The sequence below is a fragment of the Epinephelus moara genome, chromosome 22 (assembly GCF_006386435.1).
Source record: "Epinephelus moara isolate mb chromosome 22, YSFRI_EMoa_1.0, whole genome shotgun sequence".
NCBI lineage: Eukaryota > Metazoa > Chordata > Actinopteri > Perciformes > Serranidae > Epinephelus > Epinephelus moara.
Window position 1 is genome coordinate 5,966,785 of NC_065527.1, and position 20,455 is coordinate 5,987,239.

The window sequence follows — 20,455 nt, forward strand, 5'->3', positions numbered from 1 at the left end:
CTATCTACCTATCTATCTATCTATCTATCTACCTACCTACCTACCTACCTATCGATCTATCTACCTATCTACCGATTTATCGATCTATCTACCTATCTGTCAACCGGTCTATCTATCTATCTATCTATCTATCTATCTATCTATCTATCTATCTTTCTATCTATCTATCTATCTATCTATCTATCTATCTATCTATCTATCTATCTATCTGTCATTAGTTAGTGAATTCCTATATTTCTCACACTCCCCAGAAGAGCTGTGTTCCTCAGTTACTTGACAATCACCAGGAAACCAGTCTGAACTCGATGCATTTGATCAAAGGCAGGAGTATTAGATTAAATTGTATATTATTACTATCATTTACTGCTTGTCGTGTTCAAAGGAGTAAAATGTGTTTTAGATTGTATCTTTCTTTTCAGTAATCTACGGCTATTATGTGCACTTAATCGACCATTTGCTAGACAACGCCCCTGAACAGCAATTGTTCAATCACTTTTTAGCAAGTGTAAGTCAGCACGGTGGGACTGACAAGCTTTTGATTTCTCCACAGGCCGAAACATTGATCATGGCGCAGCAGAAAAAGCAATACTTGGTATGTGAAGAGTTTGTAGGATGGTGTTTTTCAGCCTTTGTGTAAGGAATGGATTAAACAATGTCTATCTGCTCAAATGAACGCTGCAAATGTTAGCATGTCCAGCTAACGGAGTTATTTTCAAAGGCAAGGGCCATTAGCTTATTACATTATAATGTGGGTTAGGGTTTGTTGCCAAACACATCCCTTGTTGCTCATATTCAATCCTGTCCTCTTGTCAAAGCAAAGCACACCATTTGAAGATTTGAAAAGCATTCATCTCACTACTGTGGATGGTAGCCAAGTGCATATTTAAAACCCTTTCTGTGGCTTCTTGTTTTAAAAGCTGGGGGCAGTTTTCACCCAGCTCATTTAGCATTAGCAACAGCTAACGCTAATTGCCTGAATTCGATCTAATTGGCTAGTGACGCATTATTTTTTTCGTCCCGCCCTACTGTGATGTGATTGGCAAGTACTCACTGCACGATACTTCCTGTGATGGATGCTAGCTCCAGTAGTGTGCCTACACTGGACTGACCTGCACCTTTAAATTGAATTGCATCCCCTCATATAAGGATCTAAAATACATATAGATTTGAATTTTATGTATATTACTGTACGATATTATTATTACCTTCGTCGCTAGTATTGTGCAACTTCAACAAAAAACCCCAGTGAAGCTAGCAACCTAGCTCCTCTGTACCTCTCCGAACTCTTGCACATCCACACCCCCACTCGCACTCCCAGCCCGCCTGACCACCATGGGGTCTAGAGCAGTGGTTCCCAACTGGTCCACCTTCGGGGTCCAGATTTCTCCTTACTCATTAGTTTAAGGTCCACACAGTTTAATACATTCAACATGTTCATACTTGCGTTTGACCATGTCGTCGAGCTAGTTTGCTGTCTCTCTACAGCAGGAAACAGCACTTCAAAGTAAAAGCTCTGTGCCGGAAATTCACTGTATCTAAAAATAGAGTGTGTTTTTTACAAGCGTGACATGTTTCAGAGTCACTTGCGGTCCATTCAGAATCGACCCGCGACCCACTTTTGGACCCCAACCCACCAGTTGGGAACCACTGGTCTGAAGCCGTCGAGGTGCTCTGCCTCCCGCCTCTGGATCTCCCTCCCACTGATCAACTGTAACATCAACTTTCTTTCCACCTTGTAATCACGCCTCAAAACCCATCTCTTTCAATTTCATTAATCCTACTATTAAACTGCATCATACTGAGAGGTATTCCTATTATTTTGTCTACCCTCACTCATATTAACACACTATGTACACACCACATTTGTGTATTTTTAGCAATGTAGATCTATTTTACATTTAAAACAATGACATCAGTGTAATTTATCTCAATAAACTGTAGTCACTTTATCTTGTTAGACTGCAAACATCACTCTTGGCTTGCACTAATAGTCCAATAATTGCCCTGGAAGCAATTTAGTTTTAAATATTTGAAAATGATAGAACATTTGAGATCACAGGGTTCATGGTGCCACTGTCGGCATGTGAAGAATAAATGAATGATTTTGTATTCATGACCTTGACAGAATCAGTCTGGACACAGTCGCAGCTGCACTATCTGCAGCTGTGTTAGGCACCACCACAGGCGCTGCTGCTTTCAACCTCACAGACAATACCCAAAAATGACGCCCAGAGCCCACACTCTGACGTCAAAGGAATCATATCTCTCTCTGACGTCAGTGGAAAGCAAAGCCCTGCAATTTCCCCTAAGAGAGGGGAAATTACTGGTCTTTGCAGCAGCTCAGGCAATTGGGCTCACGATAGACAGACAGACATATTTACACAGACTATCAAACCATAACACCCACACACACGATTGGTAAAACAGAACCAACTAGAGGAGGATATCTGTTAAAAAGAGAGAGTCAGAGCAACAGAGCGGTGTGCTTGGAATGAATATGTTGTTGTGTTGATGGAATTAAAGCAGTGAAAATGTGGATTATGCTAAATTTACCGTGACAGCAGGTAAACACGGAGGAAATGTTGAGTTTGTACCAACAGCAAACAGCAGGAACAGCAAATTAATACAGCAAACTGCAGCAGATCAGAAAACAGTCTTGGTAAAATAATAAAACATAAAACAGGGAGACTTGTACATAAAGGTGTTCCTCCAATAATAGGCAAAATAGAGCGAAACACAGGCTCTACTCATTCCTTTGTATTACATCTCAGCTTTTTCTTCAGGGTGCTACCAGCCTGGAACAAAGCCCCAGAAAGTCATACGTAAGAAGAGCGAGCACTCTTCTTGCATTTTTATTCCATCAAATAAATAACAAGAGTCTGCTTGAATACACGGATGCTTCAGGCTCTGCCTACTTGTGCATGTGTTGTGCTGTCTCCAACAATAATCTTAAATAGAGACCTTGTGTTCTCTTCAGTTGAGGTAACTACAGGGTCGGACACCTTTTGATCATTTTCAGAACTGAAAACCATCCATGTCCTGTGTTCTTCAGAGGTTTTTGCAGGTCCGTGAATGTAGCACGTAACTCTTAATGAGTTCTTGTTTTCCTCAGCAGCAGTTTGTAAAGTTTGAGTCCAGAGGTGCATAATAGATCCATCAATCCAGTCAGAGCCGATCAGATCAAAACGACGGATAAGAGGAGCAGCTGCTGCAGAGGCCAGTGAGAGCAAACTTTTAGACCCCGCACAATGAACAGTTCAGTTTCACTTTGACTGCACCTGCCATTCTACTGCTCCTCCTCTGACCAGAGTACGCTCTGCACCCTGAGAGTGAAATCCAGAGTTCTCGCGAGAACACAATTTGAATTTGCTCAGCGAGTCACTCTGGCAATCAGTAATGATGCTCATTACCTATGCCCATGAAACCGAGCTGCACCAATCACATCGGTGTATCTGATATAGGCGGGCCAGAGGCGAGCTAAACAGATTACGACAGCGCTACGACGAAGTCCGGAATCAGTCAGTAAACATTGCAAGATGGCTACGGATGAACACCAGTTGTTTGAAACGGCTTTGGCCGCTACAATGAACGAGTTAGACTTGGCTTTTTCTCTAAAAGAGGAACAGAAGACGGCGCTCGAATCTTTCCTTTGCAAGAAGGACGTTTTTGCTGTTTTGCCGACCGGATACGGCAAGAGTCTAATCTACCAGTTAGCTCCGCTGGTAGCTAAGCTCTGGATACGTCACCCCGTGTATTGTTCTGATTGGTCGTAGTGTTATCCAATTGCGTGCAGTGATATTTTCAAATGCATGCTTGGTGCCGCCCCTCGAGTTGGGCCATTTGCATTACTCATAGCCAGACCCTAAATCTTTCTAGATTTGGGTCTGGATTTCCAGGCTAAGAGTGTGGTGCAATGAATAACAAAACAGTATTCAAACAGTGCACCTAATGAATGGCCCGGCTCCAGAAGTAGAAAATACAGATATTGGTAAAAAGATATTGTGGTGGGCCGCCACCAAGAAATGAATGTGTGGGAAACCCTGAGCTCTCAGACATATTCACTCACTGGGAGCCACTTGTGGTTTAGAGCTTTAGTTAAGCACATGTTCACAATTGAACAATACAACAAACTAGAAAAACAAAAAAGGCTTCAGTCGAGTTGCCAGAAGAAAATGTTGACATTGTATGTTTCTGGAAACCATGGATATGTTATATTTGTACTTTTAATACGTATCATATCAACATTTCGAAGTGACTTCGTCATCGAATGGCGTGTCATCAAGGCGAGGTCTGCCAATCTACAGGCCACTGTATTGGACCAACAAGCAAAACAAACGACAAAACCTTTTGACGTAGCGAGTCATCGCTGTGTTTACAGCGGCTTTTTAGCCAGCAAACATGGGTGTGTTTTAGCAACCCATTGTAATGTCTCCATCAGGGACAGTGCCACACAGAGCCATGATTTTTAGTGAGACACCGCTGTGTTTGTATCTGTTAGGATAATGCCACAAAAGTTTTGGTTTTTTTTGTTGTTTTTCAATTGAGAAACCTGAGCATTTAGTGCCACAAATATCAGAATCAGAATCAGAATCAGAAATACTTTATTGATCCCTGAGGGGAAATTATTTATGTTACAGGTGCTCCTTGCAAGAGAGGAAAGATACGTGAAAATATAAGAAATTTAAACAATAGTATTTACAAATATATAGTTAAATAAACAGGAATTATTAACAAACATAAACGTAAATATATATATATATATATGTAGAGTAATATATAATATAGTTGTTTTTTTACCAAGCCATTGCCACATTTTCTGCTGGGATAGCACCACAAAGAGCAGTCGTTTTTTACAGAGACATTGCTGCGTTTCCAGCCATGATTGTGGAACCAAAAGCAAGTATTTTATACCAAAACATGATCTCTTCCCCACCATAACCAAGTGTTTTTTTGTGCCTAAACATAACCACATGTTAACCGAAGCATTGTTGAAATATAAAGAAACACAAAGTTTTATCATATCCGCTACATTAATGCACAAATGTAACCATAGTTTGCAGATGTGCACAATGCCAACATTTACTCTAGCGATTGGGTTCATCATTTCATGGTTGAAAAAATTACAGCGTGAGATTTTTCTCCTTAGTTTCTGACAGAGTCAGACTTTTAGCAGCTGTCACTTTGTTCAGTGCAGCTGAAAACCAGCCTTTATAGACAGTATGATCTACAGCCATAGGTTTTGATTCAATTTCACCCCATTTCACTCACAACTGTCAGCTTTCGTCCGGGACAACCCAAAATGGCACAGCATATAGTCAACTAAACTGTGTGAAACGTGTCCGTAGCGACTGCTGTCACTGCTCTGATGAGAACAATCTCCTCTTGTTGTTGCCACATTCTCTACATCCCGCTGTTAAACAGATTAGATATGCATCTAGACATAGACTCAGAGTGGCAGAAAGGGGAAGAAGTGAAAACACTTTTGGACTCTATGAACTGCATCCTTCATTATGGCACGCAGCCGGATTTCAGGAGATACACATGACTCGTTGTGTCCTGTGGCAAAGAGACTGTGTGAGTAATGGGCACCGTGATTAACGATGGCATTGTTCACAATGGTCGCCCTCCTTTATACCCTCCTTCCAATCAGTATCTGTCTCGGTCCGTGTCTAACTGTCTTGGGGAGAATCGGGTGAGCTCAGCTTTTCTATCAGTGGGCACCTCACTGCCTGAGTTTAGGTATACCAGCAACGACTGCGTCACCCCAGGAATAATTCTAACATCAGCACTTGTCTGGATGTTTATATGACACTGTTGATCTCTGCTGTGTCAGGCGTGCTCACATTTATTAACCTTTTTCCTGGAAGATAGATTTATTATTTAGTAAATATGAAAAATATGACTTGTCACAGTGTAAACATTAAAAACCCTGTTCAATTTCCTGTTCGAGGAAGAGAAAATTAATGCATATAAACACCAAATACTGTTTGACCTGAGCCTCATTTAACATGCACTACATGGACAACATAATGTTTCATAATGTTTTGACTGATACTGAAGCTTTGTCATTTCTGGGCATCAAATATGCCATTAATTCAATTCAAACAATGACAAAACAAGATATCACAGCACAAACTCACAGCGCCTCATTCAACACCGCAGTTATTCTGAGCTGACACGCAACACTGAGACTGTAAGAGCATCATTACACTTCTATCAGTCTTACAGAGGGTGGGAGAGAGAGGAATGGGTCTTCGTGATGAGCAGAAATCTGTTAGGTAATATACAAAGATCTGAACAAATGATTACCGTCATTACAGAGAGCCATTCCAGTCTGTCTGGACGCTCCATTAAAGTCATCGACAAACAGCTGCTTTGTTTTAACAGCACTAACAAATGTCTGGCAGGCAGAAATTCACATGGCATTTAGTCGACGATACAACCGCTATTTATTTTCTACTACAGGCTTTTGTTATTTTGCAGCCACCAAGGTACTCTCTGCCTTGACTTCAGTAACACACAGGCCTCAGTCTCTTCACTCACTGTCTGAGACCATCTTGTGATAAGCATTTTCCCTTTGATTTTCTGTTAATTAGGTTTACTTAGATTTCTATAGGTTGCACTCTTATCTTTGTCTGTTCAGCCATGGGGGCTATCACTGCTCAATTCTTCCTCTATTTATTTCCAACAAACTGGAAAACTGGAAGTGGAAGAACATAACTTCCTTTGCTACTAAACCAGGGTATCATTTAAAAAAATAATTTCTAGTGTCAATAACAAATTGATATATTTTGTGATACTTTACATGGAGACGTATAAACATCAAGAAATGAACACATAAAATCCAGATGCAATTTAGTACAAACTATAAACTATAGACTGTAGGAAATAATGGACATAGCCACCATGATGTCACACATTGGTCTGTTGGCTGCCATTCTGATGTCTCAAGTTTGGCATTTTGGCTGTCGTCATCTTGGATTTTTAGAGCCAGAGGTGACCATATTTTAGGCTGACCAAATGTCCTCTTTTGCCCGGACATGTCCACTTTTCACGTCCTGTCCGGGGCGTCCGCACTTTTCACGTCCTGTCCGGGGCGTCCGGGGGGTGTTTATAAATTGATGATAATGTCCGGTTTTGCACCGTGTGCAAAGCTGGCACATATGATTCTGTGTCTAATAAAGGTGCCGGGGAGCTCAAAGTTGGATTTTCTAATACAGAAGAGCTATTATTTAGAACATTATTTCATATTATTTATTGATTTATTTATTTGTCCAGTAAGACTTGAAAAGATAGCTATTATTTTACAAGTTGATTTTCTAATACAGAAGAGACATTATTTATATCATTATTTCATTCCAGAGATTTTACATTTATTTTACATTTATATTTATTTTTGTACAATTGAAACTTGTAATAAGATTATTATTTTAGGCATAATAAAAGCAAGTTGAGTAACCACTGAGAAGCCTATGTAAATTTCTGTCTTTGAGAGATATTATTTTGTAATATAACTGAATTTTCTATCCATACATATAAACTTTAAATATATTAAAATTATAAGGCATCTTTGAGTAAACTGCGAGTATCATTTAAGTAGGCTATCTCATGGCCGGGGCGAGTGTCCTCTTTTTTGGAAATCAAAATATGGTCACCCTACATTTGGATAAGTGGGTGAAGCTAACCCTAAAGCTAGCTGCTAGCTTGGTTAGCACAGCGCCTATGGGTTGCGTTCATAAATCCAACCTGATGCGGTACACTGAAATGAGAGCGCAGAGTGTACTGCTCCCACACAAAATAAAGAACCATTAAGTTAATCACACATTCAGTCCGCTTGGCGCGCTGCTGCTACATCTCCCCAGACAGAGTGCCCAGAGTGCACTCTGCTGCTCCGAGAGTGTGATGCGCTGAACAACTGATCAGTATATTCCAAAAGCGCTCCGAATTTACAAACAGTCCAGTTTGTGCCAGAGAGCCCCACGGCACTCGGAGTCAGTGTGTCCAAACAAACCCATAGTTAGCTGTGATAATGATAATACTAATTTTCACTAGCAAAGAAAACAGGCTTAAAACCATTGAAATAAAATGTACTCACAGGAAAGACTGAACATAAGACTCCTTAGAGGATGTTTTAATACAACCAAATGCTGAATGATAATTTTTTCAGGCAACCAAAACATTACAATTAACTTTCATACACTGAAAACACACTAAAAATAGCAACAGCTAAAGCTATACCTATACTATGTGAATCTGGGGTTATGCCATGGTTATGTTACGTAACCAACATTGTCACCTTGGTAGTGACTTGTCAATGGACGGCACCGACCAGTCACTCAAAGTGGCAGCACCTTAAATCATGCATAACTTTATGGCCTTAATAACATTTTAACGGGTGAGTTACTGAACAGGAAAATTAGCTACAGAGACCAAGACCTTCATTGGAGGGAATGTTAACTTTATTAATTTCTGCTGTAAAGTTGGGCATTGTAACATGGGGGTCTATGGGGGTTAACTTGCCCCTGTAGCCATTTGAGGAACTGCAGTTTTTGGCACTTAAATTTTAGCTTCAGCCCAGGAAGTTTTAGCTTGGTTAACACTTAGCCGCATTTATGCATCTCTGTTCACTACATGTAAATCAGTGTCAGGCCAGAAGGTGGTGGTAATGATACTGTTTAGTAACAGCCAAAAATCCTAGAAGAAGAATGACTTGTAACTTAACTACCAAACAGCTAAGCTAGCCAGCAAACAGTTATCCATAACCTAACAGAAACACAAAGATGTCCCCCATGGATGGACTACTATGAAGTTATTATCGTCTTATTAAAGCTGTTCCCACACCCACTGATTAGTCAGTGGTCGAACTGATCAGGGAGCAGTTAAAAGCAACAACCCATCTGAGTTTCCCGGTCATAATTACCACTTGGAAGTTGACCTCCTTCCGAGGTGGTTTGAGCAATCAGATTTCCGCCTGTCTTGGACGCTTCTTGGACTCATTGAAACGTAGCTTTAATTGATAATCAACTGCTTTCTAGTCCACCAAAGGTGCACAGAGGGACTGAGTGCAAATGGAGTCTTTGACTTAAATCAAGACGTCAAAAACTTATGTCTGACACAAAGTACTTGAAAGGATTTTTCCTTCGAGACACCTATCAGCCCAAGGTACTCAGAACAGCAAATATAAATCCCTTTATTTGTGTCTCCTGACTTTAATGCAGACATTTACTGTGGTACGCAGCGCTGTCTTCAAAGACAACACTAATGTAGGCCGCAGTGTTGTCATTAGATACAACGCTCACACCATTTAATACGATAAAGCTCGCTAAGTCAAGGCCCATTAGTCCCGAGTAATGACATCACTCCCATCTGATCCTGAGTTATGGTGTTGTGGTCTCGAGCCGGACCCAAAGTGAGGGACAAACTCGTCTGGGGATAAATCAATGAGGCTCGGCCTGTTTTGAATGTTCCCTCTGCACCGTTTCCTGTGGCCTTGTCTGCTTCGCCCCTTCTGCCTCAGCTGGAACACAAAGGACATCTGGTGCAGAGGTGCCATGCAGCATCACAGTTAAAGCTGATAGATGTGCATACAAATACAGGCTGATCAATAAATAGCACGTTGTTAGTGGAAAAACTCCACAACTCTCAATATTCTGAGAAGTGTGAATCACGTGAAAACTAATTCCCAGCTTCAGTGCGACACAACAAACAGTCAAAACTAATCTTTGGTCACATGAGGGCTGCTAGACATCTGAGACTATAGTTATATTTAATATAGAAGTGCTGATGTTAACACAATGCACCAGCAGCAGACACATCAGAGAGACTCCACAAGCTGCGAGCCATCATTTATCCTCGAGCTGTGGAGCTGCGAAGAGAGACGGCATGACAGAGGAACAGAGAGACAGAAAAAGAGCGCGTGTGTGGATCTTTTCACCTGGGCAAAGAGGAGCACTTCATTCATATTCATCCACGTATTCACAATCATTGTCAGGTTTTCCATGTTGGAGTGGGAGCAGCTGATTTTAATACATTTTTATTAAAACTTTTTTTCATTCAATACTGATTGTATTGACCTACATAATGCTACCAAGGACAATGAATATTTATAACACCACTGGATTTAAATTAAATACGGCTAAAACAATGGGCCACTCGCTGGGGTACTAAGTGTAGCATTTTCAAATTTCAATATCTTATTAAAAATTGATTTGTTGTTATAATTGCTGTGAACAAAGGAGACTGCAGCAACAAGTAGGCATTTGACATCATTATTCAGTGCAGGTATCATGTCTGGCTTATTTTAGCTTAGCTTAGAATAGCATAAATTATTAAAAGTTATTTTGCATTATTTATCCGTTTGTTTAATTCATACACAAACAAAACTATAAAAATCACAGTCTGTAGTTTTGCAGGGAGGTTATGTTTAAGTTAAACCAATCCCCTGCTGGCTCAAGCTTCGTTCAGTGTATAGAAATGGCAGCAGTATAGATCCTTTGATCTAAAAAGAAATTTTTCCAAAATGGTGAACTCTTCCTTTACAAGCATATTTTTCTTATTCCTGCAGGGTGTCTAGGTATAGGTACAGGTATAAACAAGTTAAATAGACTTTTAAAGACTATTTTACCACTTTAAATAAATGAAAAGACCTTAGGATGGAAATACACATCAAGAGTGAAAATATTCACCTTGATGTCAGTTCAGTTCAGTAAACACATTAGTCAGCTTTAAATCAGTCTCGCTCACCAGACCTTTCTCAAGAAAAGAAAGGTCTGGCTGGGCCGACTCTCACTTTAAGATTGGAGAAAAAAACGCCCCGGCTGCTTGTATTTCTTTCAACCAATCACAATCGTTCTGGGCGGTGCCACAGCAACGGTGCGCTTGCAAAAATATTGCCGGGGGGAAACAGGTTTTGGTGTAACACGCCCACAAAAATATCGCCTACAGGACGCGAACCATGGCAGAAAAATGGCTACATCCCCGCAAGATCAAACACCGCAAAAGTTAGTAAAGGACGTGTTGAAAACGGTTGAAAACTGCTACACAACCGGAGGTGGTAGGGCGGGACTTCAGCGGGTGGCTCGTTCCGCCCAATGAGAGGCTGATCTATGCAGCGAGGGTTAGCCCACTCAGACTAGCTTTAAATGAACAGTAAGGTAAAATGACACTGATGATACTAAACTAACAAACAAGCTGTTGAGCAAGGTCTAAGTTGAATGATGCAGACTTGTTGCAGGATCTAAACGTGTAGAGGGGGTGAAATTAGGATTAGTGCATGCATACAGGTGTGTTTAAGTCTGTTTCCCACCTCGAATAGTGTTTCCTGTAGTGGCAACACCAGGAATTCTTGGGGTGACGTGACTGAAAAAGATTTTAGACCAATTCAATCTGTAGTCAAGAAGATTTGATAATTTTTAAGGCCTTTTATTAGGAAAAGTTTATTTTAGACATTTGAAGACTTTTTAAGGACCCACAGCAACTCTGTCCTGTTTGATAAAGACTCGTTCTATATTCAGGAGCTGCAGCTTTTGAAAGACGCGACCTTCGTGGTCGACATCAGCCACATCCTTTGAAGACTGCATCATCCAAACCAAACAGTCTCCGAAATGGGACGGTGTGGTCTGCGGAGGATTTCCTGGTTGCATCACCAGTTGTTCTCACCCTCACCCGTTGCCGTTCCTGTTACCTAGCATCCAGCTGTGCTTGACGAAAAAAGGAGTAAGCTAGTAAGTTAGTTAGTCAGCCCTAAATCATGGACCCGGAGATTGTTATTATATATTTTATTTTTTATTTAACACTTGAGGACATGATTCACCACGGGAGACACCGCCATTTGATATATTTCAGGCTGATGGACCGTTTTAAGATAATCTTGTTTAAGCTGTGTGCTTTTAGCTGATAGTAATGTTAATAACAGTTAACTGTCAGCTAGTTAACAACTGTTATCCTTAACTTAATATATAATCGTCACCGGCGCACAATGCATCTTGGGATAGGCTGGGCCACGAAGGATTCATCCGTTGCATCCTCTAAATTCTGGGAAAGAAGGCCGCATTTCTTGGCCACATTTGAAGGAGCATTCAAAATGGGACAGCCTTGGTCACGCCCATGTGACACAATCGGTCGAAGGCTGCAGGCCCTGAACTGAGACGCAGCTAAAATTGTTAATTTTCAATGTGTATTAATAGTTACTGTCCACTGTTAGTGTTTGTGATAAACAAATGTTTTATCGCTGTCCTTGCAAAACAAACAGCACCTCTTTTTGTCTTCTGGTTGGCAGGGGTTCAGGGTTGGCAGCTCCTCCTGTTCATGTGTCCAAGTGTCTATGAGCAAGACACCAGACCCACAAATGGCTCCCGATGGACAGACCAAGCGCCTTGCATTGTAGCACTGTGCTATTGGTTGAGTGTGTGCGTGAGTGGTTGAATGAAACGCAGATTGTAAAGCACTTTGAAAAGAAGAACTTTATAAATGCAGTCCATTTACTGTACATTTACTGTACATGCCACGGTGCTGTGAAGAAATCCACCACATGGAACCCAGTGGCAGGAAATGCAAATCTAAAATAGACTACCAATTTGCTGGCGATGGTTTAGTTCATTAACTGTATCCAGAAGGTGGGGACACATTAAATGAATGCATTAATCCACTGAGCATAATGACTGCCAAACAAACATATTGTGTGTTGATGTAAAATGGCTGTGGTGAATGCTTTTTTTTAGTTGATTCAGTGCAGTGTAGAAAACGGCAAAACTGAAGTACTGAAGCGTGACGTGCATCATTCTTCTGTTGTTATTGTGCCTTCAAGGTCTTTTTTTTACATTACGCCTTGTATGAAGAATAATTAGTGTCATTTTGAAATACCACAAGAGACCAGAAAGGGATGTCACTCCACTAAGCTAATGGCATTTGAGACCCTTTTTGTGGACAGAAAAACTGACCTGGCCCTGTCAACACCTGAACCATGTTTAGCTACAAAGGATAAGAATTTAAAGATCAGTTCAACACTTGGGCAAATACACTTGTTTGTTTTCTTGCTGAGAGTTAGAGGAAAAGACTGATTTCACTTTCCCATCTGCACGCTCAATATGAAGCTACAGCCATTAGTCTATTTTTATACAGAGAGAAGAAGCAGGGGGAAATTTCTGAGAAACAATCCCAGCACATCACGTTCCACAAAACAACTACTGGTCGTTTTTACATTTCTGATTATGAACAAATTAAACAAGCAAGGTACAATGTGTTAACTAATTAACTTCAGACATGCTGGAGGGCATATCTTTTTCTTTGTCAGAGCCTGGCTTGCGGCCTCACTTGGCTTACAGATATTAGGTTAAGCTAAGCTAATCAGCTCCCAGCTCAGCTACACAGACATGAGAGTCGTATCAATCTTCTAATCTACTTCTCGGCAAGTTCGTTGATAAGCGTAATTCTAAAAATGTCAGACTTTTTCGTTAAATAAGAAGCATCACAGTCAACTGATCCATGCATCACAAAAAGACCCAATAGTCACACCTGTACCTGGCCAACGTATCCTCATACAACAGCTGGTATGTTAACCTGCAAAAATGCACACACGATTTGTATGATAACCGACAAATTAGCGCCCCACCAATGACGTTATCGTAAAGTACGTAATTCGCATGAAATTTTGTGGTTTAGGTTTAGGAAAAGAAACATAGCTGAGCATCTTTAGGTTTAGGCACGTAAAGTTACTTTGGTTAGGTTTCAGAAAAAGGAAATATGGTGTCTTTGTACGTTAAAATGACTCAAAGTTCTTACGATTCCAAACTCCAGTCTCAATCCACCACCTAAAGATGCCTCTTTAACGGGCCACTTCCTTCTGCATATCGTCAGCACATTGGTCACGTGATTGCAGCCTTATATATAAATTACTGCCTCATGATTGTGTGGGATTAAGGGTGTGCCATGTCATCTCGTTCACGATTATACTGGTAGAATTTCTAATATATAATATGAGATACTCACAATATGTCGACTTGTTGACATTGACGTCACACTGTTACCCATGGCAACAACAGGTATGGCTAAAAGCGAAATTATTACCGACTCCGCAGTGGTTCGCAAAAGAGGTGCAGCTTCAGTAGTGTGAAATAAACTGTGGCGTCCTGAATGTTTTATGAACAGCCCCGGACTTCTCAGACTCTTTTAGTGACTTACCGCTCAGAAGGAACTCAGCCAGCGGCTCCTCTGGCAGCTGCACAACATTTCTCACTCTCCTCTCTCGCTGTGCGCACACGGGAGTCGGTGTCCTTAAGTGATTTTGTCATAAACCTTTGGTAATGTAAACCTACGTGAATAAACTCCATCTATGTGAATGTGTGATAGCTGTGGTATCATAACAGCCTGTCACAGGTTGCAGTGTGATGATTAGAGGAGAAATGGCAGAGCATAAAGGTCCAGGTGGAAAAAAAACAACTAACTATAGATATATAGTTTTAATGTGTAATTTGTGGTAGATTTTATTCTATTGAATTTATTATACTTATTAATACTGTATACAGAATCTGAATCTCACTCTGAGTTACTGTTGTTGTTCACAAACTAAAGAAATAAAGGATCATTTTTGTTCAGTTTTTACTTATATTTGAAGGCAGATTGTTTGGTTGACATGTAAAACTGTATCACTGATTTTGTTGAAATTCTGTATTCCTAAACTAATAATTTTAATTTGTCATACATTGAGAATAAGAATATCATTACTGGGGAAAAACCCTGACATACCGTGATATTAATTTAGGGCCATATTGCCCACACCTATGTGGGATATGAACAAGTTTTCATGCATTCATTTTCTTAGGAAAACTTGGTGCAAATGGTGCATGAGACCAACCTGACCTGACAGTGCCTGGTTTAAAAATGTCTCTCTATGTGAGATACTCAGGTAATGCCTATTATGCCGTTGCCTCTAACAAGGTAATCGTGCAATGTGGCGGCATTTAAAATTTGTATGTGACCATGTGGAGTGACTAAGCAGTGCAACTGAACAGTTGTTAAAAGCATCAGTTGTGCCTAAAATAATCCCGAAGTTTAATTAGCGAAGATGGCAGGACTCAGTAATCTTCCAGCACAAAGCAGCACTAACTGAAAACAAAGCAGAACAACTGTCTTTATACAAACATGTTCATCCGTGTATTACCACAACATTATTAATGTGATTTCATTCATGTATTACAGTGGCAGATAGCATCAAATGTGTTGAGCAAAAACTGCATCCCATAATGCCACAATAATAACCGAATTCAGAGCTGCTGTTTCGACAGAGCCATGTCGTCTTATCTCCTTAATTCAAGGCCCCAATTATTGCTCAGCTAATTAAAACATTAAAACAGTATCGCTTAAATGACCTCATGAGGAGAGCGGCGCTGGGACTGAGATAAACATGCGGCGTCATGTGTATTTCCTTTCCCTGTCATCTGAATCCACATACACACACAAGCACACACAGTAAAGTCTCTGCCGGTGCAGGAGCGGGTCAATATTGATCGCTCATTAATATTTATCAGCCCATGGAGTCTGTGGAGGTTCAACATTTTGAAGGAGGAAGAAGCGAGGCTGGGAGCGAGACAGGAGAGAAAGGAGGCTGGGCATGAACTATGAGAAAGACTGGAGAAAGAACACAATGAATGAGCTCCGAGGTGGGGGAGAAGGTCAGACTATTTCTTTTTAAGCAGGAATAAGAATTAGAGGAGAGGAAATCCGACAGTTGAAGTGAGGTAGCCAGAAGCTGGGAGAGAAATGGAGGTGTAGAGGCCTTGAGACCTCTCTCCTATTACTGCTGAATCTTAAACAAGGCAGCCAGAATCCCCGTAACACAGTGTTCCATGTGCAGCGGCACAAAACCTATTCTGCATCCAACATGTGCATAACTTCAGCTGGACAGTTAACAGATAGGATGACAATTCTACTATAATCCACCGCAAGAAAACTGAAGTAAGAACATTAGCCCAGATAACAAAGATGCACTCCAATGTCAGTTCAATAGATACACCCAACTAAATCAGTGCTGTCAGCACTGTAATAAATCCCTCATGAAGGTTACAATGTGTGGTTGCCTGGCTGTTCTGTATGAAAGGTATGATCGCACAATGGGGGGACAGAGTTGTCTCACCTTTAAGGCAGCATCAGAGGTCGTAACAGCACCAAAATTACGTCTATGTAAAAGGAACAGCTGAAATGACGGGATCAAGGGCAGCACAGGTGTGACATTTTGATAACGTGTTATGCGTGCAACCCACTGCAGGGGTTTTTAAAAGTGACTGTTAGCAGTTAGCAGCTAACTCAAAGAAGAACAGCAGCCAAAAAAATGTCCACAAATTGGGGAAATAACAAGGTCCAGGAGCTCCTGACCTTCAGAGCAAAGTATGAAATCAGCCACCACATAACGGATGGTAAATGATTGTAACTGCCATGGTAATGCTATCGTCACACTGTAGGTCGACAATTGTTTTATACGTCAAGCCTCTTTTGCTTCTGTGATGCCGGCATGCTATCCAAATTCACGCACTGGAGCGGTATGATGCTGCCATTGTTTGGTTCTGTGTAAAAATGTAAGGTGGCATAAAGAGAGGACTTCACTGCAGCCCTGTAGCACAATCTCTGCGTAGAAAGGGTTTTACTGAGGTGCTGATTCAGCTCATTTCGTAGGCTATAGTTTGTGATGATATTGAATTCTACGGCCTTACACTGGGAGGTGTTTTTCATATATTTTTTCATTCATATAAATACTACAGATATCATACTTACATCTATGAGGGTCTATTTACTGTAAGGGTAATCTGTGTATTAATGTCCCTCTATCAATAAATATAGAAACAAATGAACATTTGCTACCGAGCCACTCTTCTTTTCATTTTGTCTAATCAATATATTTCAAAAGTATGTTTTTAACATTTCAGTTTGGCTTTGTGGCACTTGTTTGTCAAGATGAGCAAGATGGGTTAAAGTATGTTTTAATGCAGCTCATTAAACAACATTTATGACTTGATAAAAGGGGAAACTTTTGAAAAATGTTATACTTTTATAGATTTATTATGTAAAGCTGCAAACTTGTATTATCACATAATCAGCTTACAAAAGTTAGGGCCCTATTTGAACAATCTAGTGGTCTAAAGTCAAGTGAGGGTGTGTCTCTATCCACTTTTGCTGTTAAACGATGCATAATCTGGGTTTTAAAGTAAGACTGAAGGGGCAAAGGGGTTGTATATAGTCCCTTAATTAATCATAGGTGTGTTTGGGTGTAATATGAATTTCAACTAATCAGAGTTTCATCTCCCAGCACTTTTGTTTCCATGATGAAATCAGCAAATTACAGAAGCACGTGTTGTCACAGTAAGAGCAGTAATGTCACCGCAGCAAATATGCTGCAAACCAAACTTGATTGAGGAAACAGAACTTAATTTTCAGCTCTGAAATAATCAATGAAGTTACGCTGCCACCCGTGCGTAATTGCACACAGCGTCTCTCATAATGGGGAGTCAGACAGCAGCTCTGCAGCTCTGCTTTGTTCATATTTTAGAGAATGTTATTTCATATTTTCCCCATTAATTGTGTATTATTTCACCCACCCTCAACCCATCTGTGTGTCCCTGTGTGTATAAAGAGTGTACATGTGTTGTGAACAGGTCTATGTAGGCACATCTCACTATCTGAATAACTTGTAAATGTCCGTGTGTGTCCACTCACCATCGTTGAGGTCCTGCAGCAGGTTCTCCTGACCAGAGAAGTCCAGCTTGACTTTGATGCTGACAGTCAGTGTCACAGCCTGACCAGGCTTTAGAGGCAGGTGAGACAGAGCATCCTCCAGCTCCCAGCTCAGAAACTCCCCAAACACCTTCTCTGCACACACAAACGGAAGATAAAGGTAATTAAAAACAAACAAATTAAATAAAACAGATTTTGGAACATGAATAACAAGCCAGTTTTGGGTGTGATTATTCCTGCTGGGATAAAAGATGACAAGACTCGCTAAGCTTGCTTTAACATTTTTGGATGCAAATATTTTTGGACAGGGAAAAAAAATGGCGCTCGTAGCCACCCAGAGCCAATTTACACACATGAGCATCAAGCACAGAAAAAAATTCTGTTGGAGTTGCTGGTTACTGTCTGTGTATAGTTGGTGGAGACGGGCGTCTCACTGTACCTGCTGCAGGTTGCACATCACAAAGAGAAGCCAGTGTTACCATGATTTTTCTTTTGCAACAAGCTCTCCAGAGCAACAAAGCAGCTGATTGGCCCCCTACCTACGAGTCCTTTGGCTGCTCGTCACCAGACCTGACTCGCTAATTTATGCCTCCAAGCCCTTCTACCTGAGACAAATGACTCAGCTGCATCCACTTCAGCCAGGAGCATCGAATGAATGATACATCACCTGAATAAAGCATGTGTTCTGTCTGTGCAGGTGAGCCACTCCTGCTCTCAGGGATTGCAGGAACAGCAAGCAGGCTGATTTGAACAGAAGGGGAGATGCAAGCTCACAGTAAGAACAACAGTTTACACGTCCCTGCTTGATTCATAACCAAAGCTGTTAAAATCCTCTAAGAGCATGTGAATGTAGGAAGCATTAAATAAAGATTTTGTGAATAATCCTCCACTTTAAATATTCATAAACTCAGAGCTGAATCAAATGAGAGGAAAGAGGAGAGTGAGGCAATGGGGAAATTATTTAAAAGAAATGGGAACACTTTTACTTGAATATTCACCACCAGGCCTCGTAATTCAACAGGTAGAGAGCCAGGACTGTGGATGGCTTTATTGCCATCACACTACTAAACTACAAGTCCCGAGAAATGGCAGCCACAATGACTGACGAGGAATATTTCATGCCTTATTTAAAGTAGAAACCAGAGACATTCCTACTCTTGAATACAATATAGAGATCACTTCAGAGCAGATATGAAACAACCTCTCTTTCAAACACTGTCAGGAACACTTGGCTAGGTTTTCAGATGTTCATTCTCTCTGGCTGCTTTTCTCCCTTAATAATCCACCTGTTGGGAAATGAGGTGTGGAGGCATTGCAGTAGAGCTTTAAGGTATGAATGTGTAATAGGCGCCGATCAGGACAAATCAGCCCCAATCAGAGAAATCGCAGGTGGTATTGTGTGACAAATACTAATTGCTAAATTTAGTAGTCGGCGAACATTAAATTTCTCGTCACACCAAAAAGTACAAGGAACAAAGGGCTCCGGGTGTGTCCAATTGAATCAATCAATACAACAGTCTGCATGGTTTAGTACAAAGGTAGACGCAACATCAAAGAGATGCATCTGACCTCGACACTGCCGTACTCTCAGGTGCACACGTAATGTTCACAAAAACAATTGAAAGCAGGCCATGGAAAATAATTGAACCACAACTATGTTAAGTGACTGTAGTGGTAATCATCACAGGTTGGCTTTATTTGCGGTGAAACACTGTCTGACACAGTCCCTTTTTTTGTAGGAAAAGCTAACGTGTGTTGTGCTGTGGTTAACAAGCATCGCCTTGCCTGAAAGAAAGACCAATATCACTCTCATGAAGTACGACATTAAACTAAAGAAAACAGAGCACACCGCAAAGACTTAAGAAGAGATAGCGATGCTTAAAACTCAGCTCAGGAAATTAGTTGTGATTGATTTCAATGGTGTAAAAAAAAACAAAACACAAATTAGAAAAAGTACAGCCAAATGGCTAAATAAGTACCACGAGGGAATGTAAGAGGAGCAGAGAAGCACAAGTCACAGTGCTGGTCAAACATCAGGCTGGACTCATCGTTCATCATTACCTAACAACTATAATACGTTTAAGGAATGACTGTGGTTACAGTCATGAATGTTAATTGCAGGTCTGTGACGGGACACAAACTCTGGTCTTCTGCAAGAAAGTCAGACTAGAGTTTAACTCACTACAAATGGGTGCAAGAGCTTCGCCTACAGAAGCATTTCCATCATAAGTGAATTTGTTCCCTCCTAGACGATGTATTTTTACAGTTCAGTCAGGAACACTTTAGTTAAAGAAAACTTTATTTCCATTTGCAGTATTATACTTGGCGGTATGGCTCTGTTCTGGGGCCCCTTTGCCTTTCTTCGGGCCTACGCAGAAAGCCTCTTCCACGGGCCTACGTGGAAAGCATAAGGCGGAGAGAGCACACCTGTCTGCCCTTCCATGTGCAAATGAGGAAAGCCTGAGGCAGAGAGACAAATCTCCCTGCCCTTCCATGTGCCTATGTGTAAAGCATAAGGCAGAGAGAGCACACCTGTCTGCCCTTCAACGTGCAAATGAGGAAAGCCTGAGGCAGTGAGGCAAATCTCCCTGCCCTTCCATGTGCCTATGTGTAAAGCATAAGGCAGAGAGAGCACACCTCTCCGCCCTTCAGTGTGCAAATGAGTAAAGCCTGAGGCAGAGAGGCAAATCTCCCTGCCCTTCCATGCAGAACAGAGCAGCATCAATGACAAACA

General features: G+C 41.0%; 1 protein-coding gene across 3 annotated transcripts in view; it reads right to left on the reverse strand.

Annotated features, from left to right (window-relative positions):
- Positions 1–20,455, reverse strand: part of trappc9 (trafficking protein particle complex subunit 9) — a 318,188-nt gene that overhangs the window by 201,712 nt on the left and 96,021 nt on the right. For all 3 annotated transcript variants that reach the window (XM_050034614.1, XM_050034613.1, XM_050034615.1), the window contains one exon: positions 17,704–17,856. In XM_050034614.1, coding sequence (XP_049890571.1) covers positions 17,704–17,856 — 153 coding nt within the window. The remainder of the gene's footprint in view (positions 1–17,703; positions 17,857–20,455) is intronic.